Genomic DNA, 17,009 nt, shown 5'->3' with positions numbered 1-17,009 from the left:
ACTGCTTGAACAATTATCGAATATATTGAACAGCAAATTCAGTTTTACAATAAAAAGAAATGAATTATTGCTAAATAGGTAGTAGAGAGTGGTTGTCTAACCTGAATGAAAACCTTCTTTATGGCTAATTAAGGCATTAATTATAACTATAGACTGACGATTGAAAGACTGCTCCTGAACTTAGACTGATATAATCTGTCAATAACCACTGTAAAATAAAAATGTAATATATACCAAACCAAAGTCTGTTCCTTTCTTCATTAGTTAATAAATTACTTATTCAAACCAATATTATAAAGAATATTTACTTACTGAAAATGTGGAAATACATATTTTGTGGCCCTTTTTTTTGTATATGCTATTTCTAGCCTCTAGAACTTTCACAAAAACCTTTTTTTAATGTGCATTTTATGTATGTTAAAATATGGACCTATCTTGAGCCTCATCAAGTTTCAGGTTGTTCATCCACCATTTTGGTTGGCTTTTAAAAAAATTCTACCTCTAAATTCTGTTGCAGTATTAAAATGATTCTCTTTCTCTAACAAACAGTTTAACAAGAAAAATTAAAAAATCAGCTGTTCATAAATTTGGACTGGATGTTGAAAAGAAAGAGTCAAATTAATTATAAAACTAATTCACTTCAAAACTTTCCTTCAGTGACCTGCTCCACTGACAGACTGCAATGTTTCTGTGTTGAAGGGATAATCACTGTCTAATAGTATATATCAGTCACTATATTGCCTTTATCCTATATTATATATAGCTGCTTATAAACATGTATTAATTTTTTTAGGAGTTCTACATTACTATTATTATTATAATTAAAGTAAATAATTTTGTTTTTAATAAATCTCACTTTGTAAAAATAATAATAACTTTAAAATAATTTTGTAGATCAAGCTTAATTATTTAATTTGAGTTATGTGAAAACCTATTTATCAACCAAAAGGTTTGTTTTATTTAGGCCTACATTTCAAACAGTATAATGGTTGCAAATTGGTATTTTATATACATACTAAGTTGTATGAATTACATTTATGTAAAAAGGATAATTATAGTAACAAAAGTTCATTACCAATGTGCAATACTCTATAAATATATGTATAAATACACAAATACTTATGTATATTTACACCCCAACTAATATAGATCAACTATATTGTAACTTATTAGCAAATCAACAACTCATTTATTTTGGTTGCAGCAATAACAAAATGAGCTTTTTCAAAACAATACATGTAATAGAAATAAATGTAGTCTCAGCAAGCATGAAGAATTTTCTGGTAGAAAACTTTCTTAGAATTCTATAAGAGTTTATAATTAGCATGAAAATCTTGAAAAGTCTTATATGGAGTTTAAAGCTTCAAATTAAAAAACACAGGTGATATGAAAGCCAGAATGAAAAAAGCTTCAAAAACATGGTTTTACTAAAGCATGGTCTACATTAAATTATTGTCAGTAAAATTATAGAGGAAAAAATCTTAAGAGATGTTTTCAAAGATTTTAGCATAATCTCTTAGAAAGAACTAAATTGATGTAATAATACATTCAGACATTAGGCTTTTAGAATATAAGGTGAGCCTTATAACAGTTATTGAATGTAAAAAAAATTGTGAATACATTTTATTCCTCAGTATAACATACAGTCTGTACTAACAGCATAAATTTTAAATGAAAATTTTCTAATCTACATGGACATATGTTTTCAGCACAAAATATTCAGGAAGAGTCAGTCAATCATTTAAAATTGCTAAATAGGCTAAGGCATTCAGAGTTTATTAACGTTCTGTTAGAATAAAGTTTAGTTAGAAAATTCATACAGAAAACGAAAATCAGATTATATGAAGCAAGTAATTAATGATTTTGAGTGTAGTTAGTTATTTAAATATACCTGAGAACATGAATGATTGGAAAGGTATCACAAGTAGGTCAAATTTTAATGATGAAACGTAATACTAAGTCTTTTTTACTTTTAAGACCATAATTGATCAGTTCATTTTTTTTGGCAAGTTCTTTCTTTTCTTGCTGATTTGTTGTTTTTCAACTTTTCTTTTTTGCCAGTAATTTCTAAGGGTTTCAGATCTTCTTGCCCTTTCTTGTTCAGAGTACACCCGGCTTATTGTTTTCTTGGGTTTTGATAAATCTTGTTTCTTTATTTTTTAATTTCTCATAGTTTCCGGTTTTCGTTTTTAGGTTTTCACGGGTTGTGTCTAATTCCTCCATGTCCTCCATTTTTTTGTTTATATATTAATTTTTTTTTTTTAATGGAAATAGAGTACGTCATATCAGTCATATTATTACTAAATGTAGAGTTTGGTTTTGTTTTCCTAAATAAATAAAAAAAATGGGGAGATTCTGAGTACACTTTATTCTGAGTATACAAATGTGGTTCTGTTTCATTTGACCATGTGCATATGATTATATAAATTTTCATTATTTAAAGTAAATGTAGAAAAAAATTAATAAAAGAGCTTGAATGATATGACCCTCGTATTTACTTGTTAATGGCGTATATTGCCATATAGCTGCTGCTTAGTATACTAATTAGGCCAGCAATCAAGTAACCATATTGTTAGCACTTTTGTCATTACTGATAAACTGTTTTAATTATTGAACAATTTATATGCTGTAAAGTTACATCTTAAGAATTTCTTATTTAAAATAATTAATGTCATTGTAAATTTTAATAAATTATTGGTCCCATATTCCTTTCAGTCATTGAATTAAATTTTATTGATTTCTTTATGTTCATTTTATATATATATCTTTAAAGAATCCCCCATAAGCAATTAATTCTTCCTGTTTAAATTTAAAATATGTACTATTTTAAGTGCATTTAGTTAAGATTAAGAAACAAAACAATGATATTAATAAATCAATAATAAATATATTTTAACAAAGATTTACATTTATAAGCATTTTTATTTTCCCCACTTGTCAATTTTCATAAGATAAACTATATCTCTAATATAAATATCAGTCTCAATAAATTCCAAATCATGATTTAAAAACTAGCTAAGCCTGTCTCACTGATGAAGTTACTCATTCTTACTTTAAAATCATAAGATACGAGTAAAAATTCCATTAGATAACGTAATTTTATTTTATTTGACTTAAAGCAAATAATTATATTGAGTCCACCACAATTAACTTTTATTATTAGTTAATTTAGAAGAAACTGTTTTACAGATAATATTGAAAAAAATTCCAGTTAATATCAAATTATAATGATTAGGATTCATAGATGATCAAGACAAGTATTGTGACCTTTTTTTTAAAAAAAAAAGACATTGCTGAAAAGACATGTAGAGTATAAAAAATACATTTTTTTAAAATGAAAATTCAAGTAATTGATCAACATATTGACCACTGTGCTAATTAAATTCAATAATAACTTAACTTCCAAAAAACAGAAACAGTAATAAAAACCTAAAAAAAAAAAAGCTAATATTAATAGTCAACTTTTGCAGGATCCCGCATCATCAGTGACGCAAGATCCATTACTGGATTCCAGTAATGGCAAATTACTGTGTTGATATTACAAATTTCGTGATTTTTAATGGGTTTATGTTTTCTAAAGTTTTTTATTATTTATTTAATGTAATTATAGAATTGTGTACCAACTGTTGATGTGGGATCCCGCAAAAGTCGGCTGTTAGTTATTTTTTAGGTTTTTATTATTGTGTTTTGGTGGTTAAGTTTTATTATTGAATATATATATATATGGCATTATTTTGTATCAGAGAGTGAAAGCATGCCTTATAGTTGGAATTCTTAGAATTCTGTGTTTTACAAAGTTTATCAATTAAGCAGTCACCAGATAAAGTTTGCCATTTAACTTTTTTTTTTGTTTTTAATTAAATTACCTACTTTCTTTTTATATTATTAGATGAACACTTCTTACTTTTTTTGACCATTTTATTTTTTTTTTATATAATTGAATTCATAACTACATGAACTGTTTCCATAAGTTCACTGAAAATGCATTAATTCTAATTTCATCTGTGAATTATATATATATGTAATATATTATGACCTATTTAAACAAAAATTTAGAACTTCAGATTATTATCGTCACATAAATTTAACTTGGTCATTTGACCAATGACCAATGATTTACCATTTGATTTGACCAATGATTTTGACCATCATTGCCCGATAGCACTGCACTGTGTATGATTTTATTTTTAAAAAATTATGACTAATGAATGGAAGGAAAATACCTTAAGACCTCACATGGACAAATCAGTAGAACAGATATGTTATGTTATTAGTGAAATTTTCAACTGGGAAATTATTTCATCGATTTTGCTACCCACCCTGTAATGTAGTCCATGATAATAAATTTAATTCATATACTGTTATTGACATTATATGTGGGCCCTGCTATTGGTTGTAGGAGGGGGAAACTAGTACTAGCACAACAGCAGCAGCAAGCATTATTGTTGAGGATGTCATGGTTCCGCTTCCTCCTGTTGTATAACATACCAGCAGGATGAGGCTCATCAGAACACTTGTAGCCCTTCCCTTCCCTTTCATCTTCATTGAATGCTGCGCAATCTACAACATGCCATGTGGCCTAATTGCCACCACAATTAACATCACTTCCAATCAAAATTGTTTGCCTCCTCTTTATCTATATATCTGTTTTAACTATTGTGACACTCACTACAAAACTTACGTACATTTAAACTTGTTTAGTATTTATGTAAATTGACATTTTTATTAATTAAATTGAAAGAAGTAGCTAACTAAAATCTGACAAATTTCAATCAAATGTTTTTCTTTCTTAAATCAAAATTTCTATCAAAGATCTAAATTTTGATTATTTTCATACTATCCTTATTTATATATTTTTTGACATTGATAAAATTTGACTGTCATTTTAATCTATTCCTGATCATGGAAGAAGGACATACATTCCATAATAAAGAATAGCAGTTGTTTAATAAATTGAATTATTTCTTTTTAATAATGGTTATTGTAAGATAAGGTTAGTCAGTAAGTATAAATGGTTAGCTTACCGGCACTTTAATGGACAACGTCTTTGATTCAGTTCTCAATAAAAGTCTGACAGTTTTTTACATACTATTAATCAGTTTGATCATCCTGATTAAAATACATATGTAGATCCAAGGTTCATTGTATAACAATATGTTAATGGTTTTGTTTTTCTCTTTTATTTATTTTTATGTTTCTTTTCAAATGTTATTTTTATTAATTTAATAACAATTTTATTCCACTGAAAATTTTCATTTTTATTTGAAACTTTTATTCTTTTATTAACAACCTTGTAAGATTCATTTTTAACTTTTCTCTTTCCCTCATTTGTGGAAGTTCTCAACATCATACTGGATTTCAACTTGTTCATTGGATTATATGTAAATTATCCCTTGAATGTGTACTTTATCTATCGATAACTATTTTTTTAAGTAATGATCGTATTAGTAATTTCGAGCCAGGGGAAATAGCATGTTTCTATTGTACACTTGCTTTGGTTACCCACTTTAAATGTTTATCAGATATAATAGTTAGCATTTAATTCCCAATTTGATAAGATCAGATCACTGTAAGAATTTTTATAACTCATCATATTTTGTTAATGTACTTTGAGGTTATCACATACATAATACCATTTTGTTAGTGCAATAATTTGTTTCAATATTTCACTCACATATTTTCTATTGCATTATCATGCTATATTAACCAAATTGAAAGCTTTTTTACATCTTGCATATGTTTGCATTATAGTCAAAAAACATGTTTATTGGCATTTTGAAGACTAAACTTAAATTGCCACCATTTTTTTCTGTAAAAACATGTGTAGATTAACAATAAACAAAACATTTGTTTAGTATATTATTAAAAGGAATTTTCTGCATTCATAATTATAATATAAAGAAATAACTTTTTTATTTTTGGTTAGTTTAAATGTTAAAATTGTTAGGGCAACAATGTTGCATGATTTCAATTCCAGATCTGGCAATACATAGGGTGTAATATAACTGAAGCATGGAGGGAGCAAGACATTTGCGGTCTTGATTGATTTTAGTAAGTTATCTGATTGTTCTCATTCTTATCACCCATTATTTTTATTTATTAAATTGAAGCAATTGTGAGAATGTATGAAGTAGGGTCAGTAAGCACTAATGCAAGTGAATGGTGTTTTATCTAACCGGGACTGCGCTAATTAAACAGTGTACCCTAAGGTACACTGTCTATTTATCATGTCCCTGTGCCACTTGTTTTTAAAAATATACTTTCAACTTTTCAAAACTAATAGGTTATAAAAACGTTTGGCAACTGATTAGGCATCTATGTACAATGTTTTTGTTGACAAGTGGTTCATATTCTAAGAGGCAAAGAATTGTCTTTCACGTATCACAACCAAGATTTATTAGTCATTTATTTGTCATTTACTTCCATAACTTCAGGAAAATATAACAAAGTTGTTAGTATTTAGTTGCTGTTGGTTAGACCAGGGGAGTTTTAAATTTTGATATATTATATGTTTTGGTTTTTAAGTGCAGTAATGTGTGAACTGTGTATAAATATTTAGCTAATAAAATAATCAGTTTGAATTAAAACTTTGTAAAACAAATAACCAAAATTAAATAAAGAAATACAGATATTTACATCTTTTTAATGATTTCTATTATAGACCATCTACTGCTCCAATCCTTCCATTTATTTAACTGTACATGCTTCCATCTCCTCTGAAGTTGTCAATTTTCATCTTCGTAGTGTTGTGCGATTTCTTTTTCACATGTTTTACCTTAACAAGATAATAATTTCACCATGGATTTCAGTATTTTGATCCCATTACTATTTATTTCACAAATTAACAGTTTTTTTTTTTTTCACCTGGACGTTAAATTTTATAATACATCATTCTATATTTCTGTGTAGTATATATCTATCTTATACAAATTATATATATATATATATATAAATCAGTAATATTCACATATTGTTAACTTTCTTGTTTAATTAACAGATTACCAGTTCTATTGGCATTTTGAGAAACTATGTATGTTTAGTTGGACAATCTTCTTCTGATGACCAGCAGTGTATCACAGAGTGCTGAGTCTGAAATTTTATCATATTTACATATTTAACTTGAAATTTTTATCAGCTGCCTTTTTTTTTCAGTATTCTAGTATACGAATTGGACCTGTAGTAAAGAAAGATGTAATGAAAGCATCCACTATGTTGGAACATGATAATCAGTAAGTTTTTTGTTTTTAATTTAAATTAAAATTATATTTGTTTGAAGTGATTTTATAAATTAGCTTAAGTTGTACAATGTGATACCAAAAAAAAAAAAAAACAAGTATTATTTATTACATTTTTTCTATTTAAGATAACATTTTTGAAACATCAGTTCGCTTTAAAATACTGTCCACTAGATGTTATGCACTTGTTTGATGTTATGATTTTTCCATTGTTTGAAACATTTTTTGTATTCTTCTAAACTAATGTTCTTAAATGCCTCTCCAGTGACTTTTTTTTAACCTGAAACCACTTTCCCATTAGGTTTTTCATTATTCTTGGGAATAAGAAGTCAAAGGAGGCCAGGTTGGCCGTGTAAGGAAGGGGGTGAGAAACCATTGTCATCCTGTTTTTCATAAAAAACTGGTTGAAATGCTGTGTGGCCCTTGCATTGTCATGATAAACCAGCCAGTCTCTCAGTCGCCACAATTCAGAATCGTTTTTTCTCACTGACACACACAATCGCTTCAGCACTTACAGATTGTAATGTTGTTTTGCTGAGGCGCCCTGAGGAACAAATTCAACATGAACAATTTCTTTGGTGTCAAAAAAACAAACGATCATGGACTTAACATCTAATTTCACGTGCCATGCTTTTTTTTTGTTCTGGGCAATGAAACTATCTTCCACTGACTGGACTTCTGTTTTGTTTCAGGGATATAGACGTAACACTATGGCTTTTGACAAAAATCCAGGTCAGTTTGTGCCTGTTCTTTAACGTTCTGGTACACTCTCAAGATGATTTTCCCTCAGGTCATCAGAAAGCAGTTGGGGAGCAACCTTTACTGTGATATGTCTCATGTTCAAATCTTCAGTTAGGATTTTTTGGCATGAAGTCCAGAAAATTGCAATTATTTCCTCCAATTTGTCAATTGTTCTGCAATGATCAAACATAATGTTATAGTTTTTTGAACATTTTTGTCTGTTTTGAATGTTGGAAGAGCGACCCAAACAGGGTTCATCTTTGAGTGACATTTGACCATTTCTGAACTGAGCAAACCACTCCTAAATTCTTGCATGGCTTAGAGCTTCCTTTCCATAAGCTTTCTGAAGCACTGTTTCTGTCGCTATTTTCTTTGACAGGAAACATAATTTGATGTTGGCTTATTGCGCCTTAAAGTTTGTCATTACAAAATCATAGAGAGCATTGTGAGGGGTTTAAGAAAATAATCACTCTGCTGCGATGGTTTATCATGAACAGTACTTTCCCTACTGATCAGGGAGAAACGTACTAGCAGGAGAGGACAGCATTGCCAACCCTCTTGTATAGAAAATAATTCTCTTTTTTTTGCTTTCCTGCCATAAAAGGACAAACCTGCTTAATAGGCAATTGAGCCACTAGTTGGGCTTTTTATGCAGCCAGCTAATTAAAGCCCTCAGACAGACTAATACTTTAAACCATTATTTTACGTCTTACTAAGGAAATAAATCCATATATTTCTTTTACAATTTTTATTATTATACAAAGATTTTTCCAGTTAGGCAGCTATTGCAACTTCCACCGTTTATAAAAAAGAGCACAAAAGTGAGAAAGTTGAAGGAAGAAATAATTAATTTACAATGGGCTGCCGCAGGAAATTGTGGAGCTTAAATATTGTCACAATACAACATTGCTATACACTCATTTATAAATACTGCTTTAATTAATTTTAATAGCCACTTAAGTTTCATCTCCAGTCACAGTTCTCTTCAAAAAACTTTCTTCCTCCACATCATAGCATGAAAGGAAGTCTTAGGCAGAGCCCATTCGTTTGTTCTGATGGATCTGTGTAAGCATTTTTGGAACCCAACAAACACAGAACTTCCAGTAGCCTAATTTATTGGTGACAATCTCATACAAAACCATACAAGAAAATGCAGGGATTGTTCAGAAAGTTCATGGGTAGTGAATCTTAAATTTTCACAGATTTTTTCATCAATTTCACTGACATCATCATCCACTCATAACAGAAGGCCTACCACTCTTCTCATCTTCATGGATGTTTGTTCTTCCATTTTTAAAAATCAAACCATTGCTGCACTGCACCATCGCTCACATCATTTGGACCATACACAGTACACAACTGACGATGGATGTCCACTGCTAAAACATCTTATGCCCAAAGAAATCTTATAAGCTCACACCTCGCATTACATGGGATTTTGTAATGCAGCGCTCATTTTTTTAGGTTATAACAAGCAAATGGGCTAAAGTATGCAGTTCACACTGACACTGTTGTGAAGCACACTGACTCACAGAGTACGCCGATGTGTAAATGGTGGTGCCACTAACACCACTACTACTAGTGCTACACTCCAACGGGAGTACTTTCTGAACTACCCTCGTATATTTTTTACTGCCTCACTTCACTTGTCCTTTTTGTCTAGCCAGACCCCCACTGTGTTCATTATCCTCATGCTTGTGAGAATAATACTGATAAATAACAATTAAAGCCTCTTCACTTTTTAAAAACTTTTAGTGTATTGTGATTTCTTCCTTGCAATAGTTTGATTAGCACAGAACTTGAAACTTGAGTGATCTGAAGAATGCAAGCTTTCAGAATAGTAGGCCCTCAACTTAAAAATAGTAGTACAGCTAATTACCAATCCTTTACAGAACCAAAAAAGTATTTTACACGGTGCATGGTTCTCAGTGTTACCAAACAAATGCTACAAAGCAGTAACTGTACTTTCTTTCTCATTTATTATTTTATGTTTTTGTTCTTTTTTTTGATTCTATGTTTTTAACTTTTTTTGTGAACATTATTAAAGAATGGACTTGTATTTAATATTTACCGCTTTTTTCTCTGGAATGTACACAGATTGTTTCCACAAGAGACAGGACCAGGACACACAGAGTTACCCGTGTAAGAATTATTAATTCTCTAAGTGGAGACCAGCCACTTGAAACAAATGCCCTTGTGACTTATTTATTTTCATCAAGAAAATCTTGTATATTGAAACCCTTATATTAAAGCAGGAGGCATTTGAAAGTTAAGGGCAAATCTAAAGGAATGTATGCCTTACACCGTATTGCTATGTTTCTCAATAACTAAAAGAGATATCGAAAAAGACAAAAGACATTTTCTTTTATAGAAAATGTAATTTCAAATACTTCATGTTGTCTCTGATTTCAATTTGACCAGTGGTTTGGTGAAAGTAAAGTTGAATATCTGTAAGAAACATAATCTGCTTGTTACTGTAAGCCATCAAAATTGCCACTTTCTTGAATCTGTGTAACATCCTGTAATGGCAGTAGTCCTATGTTCTTTCCATGTATAAAAGTTATATTCATGCAAAATTTCAACTCAAACGCTCAATTAGGTGAATAGTTTTTGGGTAAAAACATAACAGACTTACGGACACCTAGATTTTATATATATATATATATATATATATATATATATATATATATATATTACATTAATCCAATCAACCCAAGTACATAATTAATAAAATAGCATGACAGCTACCTTATTCCATTCCAAGTAAGAGCACTTTCGTGAGTACCTCGCATCATCAGTTACTCTATAACTTTTTCAAATCGTTTTGTTGCAAATTACTCATTAAAATTAAAATTAAAAACCCTATACTACACATGAGATTTAAAATTGTTAAAAGATCTTTTCGATTATATCAAAACAGAAATAAAAATAAATTTTTTTTAAATTCAAAAATTTTTAATTTTAAATTAAACATTGCATATGCATAAAATATGAAGTCTTTTTTTTACATACATGCAATTTTTAATTTTAATTTACAGTCTAAAATTTTTTGTATATGGTTTTACATTGTTTTGTCTATCTTTTTTTTAGTTCAGACATTGTGTAAATAGCTGGGTTACAGCACTAGCACTAGTTGCTAGTTTTGAGTTTAGAATACTGCAATAGTAAATTTTATCCTAAATAAGTTTGGAAGTGTTATTAAAAATTATTAGATTTTGTGATTATGGAAAAAGTAGATGGAAGTGTTGGTGTTTGTGATTTTAGTAGTGGAAGTAGAAAAATAAAAAAGAAATACAGAAGTACAAGGGAAAAAGAAACTCAGGTATTCCCTACCCAGAAGGGTTGAGAATATTTAACCCTTGTCTTCACAACACAAAAACTTTCTTGCATTAGCTTTAGACCTGAACATTTAAAAAACTTCCAAGACAATTACTACAAAATGTCAGAAGGCAAGATAATATTATTGCTAACTTGATTCAGACAAACTCAGTAAAGCATTGTAAGTATAGGCCTGTTGTCTTCAGCAAAAAACAAAAACATGTTCACCATGCTTTCAGTTTACTTACTTTTTACTTGGAGTAAATAATCAAAAGGTGTCTGTTTGCAAAAGGTTTTTTGTCAGTAACAGAAATTGGTTGAATAAGATTAGGAAATATTACTCACAAAGTTCAGGCTGTAGAAGAAATATGGGAAGGAGATAGAAAACATTGCCATAGTGTAGCGAAAAAGGGAAATGTAAGGATTTTTATCAATAACCTTCCAGAAACTGAATCTCACTACATAGGGCAAAGTGTTAACAAATATACAGAGATTGATCTCAGTATTAGAAAGTCAAATGCAATGTACAGCAGGCTAACAAAAGATTGCAGGAAAAATGCAGCATGTGTCAAAAGTTATTTGTTGCTGAATTCAACATTGGATTCAAATCCCCCGCACCAAATACTTGCAGCACTTATTGTTTGTTGAAAGAAAAGATTAAAAATGCTGCTTCGGGTTCCCAGAAAAGAATGTGGCTAATGGTAGAAAAAAGAATGCACTCATAAAGAGCCAAAGCTTTTTACACCACACATGAAAGATGATGTATCTATCAGTTATTGTTTTGATTTACAGGAAATCCAAACATTGCTTAATTGTCCTATTCAGGAAACTAACTGTGGTAGACAAATCAATTTTTATAACGTATGTATCACAGATCTGGCTACAAAAATCCCAAATTTTTACATGTGGACATAGGAGGTAAAGGGAGTTTGAAAGTTTTCTTGGTACTTTTTCCCCCACCTTAAAACTACTGATTTAACAACTTCTTAGTTGTTCTGGTTTATATTTTCTGGGTTTATATCATAAAACAAACACAATATTGTTTCAAGAACCCTCATTCATTTCCTCCAAACAAAGACCTCTATTTGAAAAATAATTTTTTTTCCAGGTTGCGGAAAGTTTTTTTCCTGCAGATACAGTGTCTGACAGAGCAGAGAAAATGTTAAGGAAAAAAGCTCTTATTATGAGCAAGAAAGTGTATTACAAGTGTTACTGAAGTATCGATCAAAAAATTAAGATCTTAGGTGAAGATTGGGACTTGTTGAACATCAAAAGTCTTAATACTTACAAAAACATTGAAAACGTTAGTGATTTAAAACATATTGTAATAAAAGTGAGGGAGGAGGAAGATGTTTTGGAAAATGAAAAGAAACCCAAAAGAAGAAAAATACCAGTACCCCTAGAAGAAGCAATACTGATAAAGAAAAGTCTATTATTGTTAAGGGTTTGATAAGCTACAGATTTGAGTCAGACAACGAGAAGTTCATTTCATTCAGGAATAAAGGTACAGGCTTTTTTTTTCTTTATTTTGAAGGTTATCTTCGAAATGTACAGCTAGAAAACTTGCCACTTAGCCACCCAATCACAGTTGGAAAAAAGAACGCTGTGGATAAACTGCTTAAGAAAATATTTGGAGCCAACAATGATCAATGCTTAGACTGGTTCAAAAGTATTCTTTTTGACAATCCAACAGCTGAAAATGAAGTTGAAAGAGGAAACTTGTGATTGTTTGGAAAATGATCGATGTGAAATGCACATTTAAAATCATTAATAGTATTAGTTTGGTCAAATATTAGTATAAAACCCATTTAAGTTGTAAAACTAGTAATGTTATTGTAAAACCTTTTATTTTCAGAAAATTGTCAATTATTATTTTTAGCAAACAGTGTCTGTAGCAAATAAAATATGGCCATTTCAAACAACGTTTTGTCTATATAAATTTCAATCAAACCGTGTTTTGTCATCTGGTTGCTTCAAAACATGTTTTGCCCCGTAATTTATTAAAAATTATAAATTTGTAAAAAGAAAAATATTTGACTTTTATTAAAATGTTTAAGAGTAATTAAAAGTTTGTGTAGTATTTTTGTTTTTAATAAGCGAGAGCATATTTGAAATATCATTTTTTTGTTATTCCTGAAAAGTGGGATTACTGTGACAAAACACATTCCAACATATATATATATATATATATATATATATATATATATATATATATATATATATATATATGTAGAATAGATTTAATTATACACTCTTGATCAGGCTTTATAAGAAGAGTACTGAAAGCTATTCTTTAATGAATGTGCAGTAACATTATCTGTGAGATAAGAGCACTTAATATAATTTAAAAAAGTTAAGCTTGCATTTTAAAATTCCATAACTATTAATTGCATATTAATTTTTTCTCTTCTTTCCTGCTAAGATGTACTTTTTCATATATATGTAGACAAAGACATCTTAACTACATTTAATTTGTTAGAATATTCTTAGAACACTACATCAGGTAGTTGTATTTAATTAAAATTGAAAATGATTAAATCAGAACTTGGGGTTACACCAGATGTGCTGTGATTGTAGGGAAGAGAAGATTATATATAATACCTGTAAGGTTAATAACATTATAATTATTGACTTTCTTTTATGCAGTAACAGAGTTGTTTCCAGTTATTTAGTTACTACAGATTGATATCAAGAATTTATATAACAAAACTTTTAATTTCTAAGTACATGTTCTGAATGAAATAAAGCGAAAAAGTGAATTTATTTTGTGGAAGAGAATAATTCAGATTTGGTGATCCAGCCACACAGAGCTAGTTGCAAACATTGGCATTAAAAAATTCTAATGCTTGATTGAGACAACTCTGAACATGTTTGCCCAAGCCTACAGTAGATTTTCCTATGGATTTTTTAAAGCTATACGACTTCATTTTGTAGTTTTGCACTTTGTGCCATTTTTTTTTTTTTTTAACGGTATTTAGAATCAGAAAATGTTATAGGACTACCTTTGACTTGGAAAAAAAGGGGTTTTTTTTTTTTTAAAGGTTGGAAGAACAAATGTTTTATCTTTAAATCTATGATGTTTCTTTTTTTTTGAGAAAAATATTTTAAAAAATTAAAATTCTTGCAGTAAAGTTATTTTTTATTTGAATATAATTTTATGATTTTTTTAATTCTAAAACAATATTTCAGTATTATAGTATTTCAGTTGATGAAAAAATTGAATCAGCAAACATTATATATATTTATTAAGAAATCTGCGTCATACCAAGTGCACATTTATTTATAGAATAGATTTACAAAAGAACTGCTTATGGTCCAGCAATTAACAATGGCTTTTTTTTCATTAACTGTTTCACTGTAATCCTTTATAGAAAACAAGCATAAGCTTGCATTCATTCTTTTTTTACTAATTACGAGTATAGTGATACCAAAGTCCAAAACTGCATACACATGAGAGAAAGAAATGAGCTATTTTATTTTTTTAAATTCTCTTGTTGATTTTATGGTTGGCCATTAGGTTTAGGATTATATCTAGGTGTGTAATCCTAAGTGTCTAGACCAAATCCATATAACATTGTATTTGTATGATAAGGAATACTGAGATATAGATAGGGTGTTATATCATTAAACTTTACAGACTTTTTAAACTAAGTTTCAGTTTACACACATAGCTGGATACAACACAAATCAATGGTCTATAGAGATTGAAAATCATAAACCAATTTTTCACCTTTGGTATTGAGGATAATTTTTTTTTCTGATGTCATTCTCTTCTATTAACTTTAATCTATTATTTTATTTCCATTTTTAGTTGTAAAGCACTTTATAGTGATTGTTTGTTCTGTTAAGGTGGGGGTGAATTAGGAGGCTTTCATTTTAAATGTTTGTAAGTAATAAAATATATTTATAATTTTAAATATTTAAAAAATTATTTTTCATAGGTTTAATGTAGATCTTATTTATTATAAGATCAATAAGAAAAACATTTGTTTCAATAAAATACTGCTTGAAGCTTAAGAACTTAAAAGATCGTAAAATTAAATTAAAATAGGAAGTAATTTTACTGCCAAAAAGTAATTTTTAATTCTCTTTAATTTACAATTTTTATCATTAAAAAAATAGTAATAACATAATTATTGTAACCATTGACAACCTTCATTTAAAAAAAAAAAAAAAAAAATTCAATCTGAGAAAAGACAGATAAGATCTTGGATCTAAAATTTCCCTCAACACCCCCTCCATTAAAGCAACTACTTCATGAACAGAAATAGTCTTTTGATTAGTTTTGTGATATTAAATTACATAAAAGTAAAATTCATACTTATCTGAAAAACTACAAATATTATGTACAAAAATTGTTTTAGAAAAGTCTAGAATAGGTACACAACACCAGGAGTTGTTAAGAAAGTTCCTAAATTGTTATAAAATAATTCAGATAATTAGATTTGAATTATTCTCTCACAAAAAATAATTCAGTTTTTTCTCTACATTTTACCCACAGCACATATGTAAAAAAATACTACAGAAAAAAATTGTCATCCAATATGACCTTTTGATGTCAGCAAATTGTTAATAATTGGAAAGAAATATCTTTTTTAGTATATCTTTTAAAAACAAATCATAATTATTAATTCTATTTCCTCTATATAACATGAAGAAATGTATATAAATGGTATCATGACTTTCCGAAGGCTGTAATACAGTTAGAATCAAAAGCCATTAGATTTTTGACAAATTTCTTTCTAACAGATTTATGCAAAAAATTTACCTGATAAATATGAGCAAATAATTAAATATCAAATTACTTGTTAGCTAATCTGCTAAAGATTGACCGTTCTAAGATAGGTTAGAAAATTAATTATTTCAATTTAAATGTCAATTAGGCATGATTTATTTCTCTTGTGCAACATATCTTCCTTTGACAAATATAATGACCGATTCTTTTCTCTATTTATGTATAAATAACACATTTCATTCATCTAGGAACTTGAGTTTCATTGATGAAGTTGCATCAATGAAATCTATTTCATCAAATAAAAATCTGAAAATATATAATGAATAATCTACATTATTCTTTATCTCATAAGTTAAAACTAAGCCTGTTACAATTACTGTATTTTCTTTGAGCTACTCAATTTTTGCCAATCTGTTTATATTTTTGCTGAGAAAAGTACATTATTTTCTTGAGTTTACTCCTTAAGAGAAAACTTAACCCTTTTAAGGACTATTAAAAACTTGAAAAGATGAATTGTGTTAAATTCAAATGAGATGTGTTAGTGGTTTGAAAATGTTTATTTGTTTTCATTGACTTTTATCTTTATTAGGGTATAATATCGTCATCAAGGTAAACGTTGATTACATAGGGATCAGGCACTATGTTTATTGCATCAGATATACCACTTTTGACATGTGTGTCATATTCTCCCATAAAACATCTAGTGGAAAGCGAATTACTGTGTTTTTATTTGCTGATTATGAAAATGTTAAGCTTATTGATTTTGCCAGCAGTCTTCTCTATTCTTAGTTGCTGTTACAATAAATAATAAAATTTATTTGTATCGTATAAAGTTGAATTATACTAAACATTAAAAAAATGTTTAATTAATAAAATATAAATATATACAGCTTTAAGTTTTCAAGTAATGATGAAAATGGGTTGACTTATTGGGTTAAGTAATTCAGAATGAACAACCTATGTACTTTCTCAGAATAATT

The 17,009-nt window shown here is 28.8% G+C and overlaps 1 protein-coding gene across 1 annotated transcript in view; it reads left to right on the top strand.

Moving 5' to 3' along the window:
- eIF5B (eukaryotic translation initiation factor 5B) overlaps window positions 1-17,009 on the top strand; it is a 203,637-nt gene that overhangs the window by 81,049 nt on the left and 105,579 nt on the right. Inside the window, exon 18 of the mRNA XM_075356156.1 lies at window positions 7,153-7,229. Within this exon, the coding sequence (XP_075212271.1) occupies window positions 7,153-7,229 (77 nt within the window). The remainder of the gene's footprint in view (window positions 1-7,152; window positions 7,230-17,009) is intronic.

Source organism: Lycorma delicatula, chromosome 2, assembly GCF_047948215.1.
Source record: "Lycorma delicatula isolate Av1 chromosome 2, ASM4794821v1, whole genome shotgun sequence".
NCBI classification, from domain to species: Eukaryota; Metazoa; Arthropoda; class Insecta; order Hemiptera; family Fulgoridae; genus Lycorma; species Lycorma delicatula.
The sequence above is the reverse complement of the archived record's forward strand: the minus strand, read 5'-3'. Positions and strand labels throughout refer to the sequence as shown.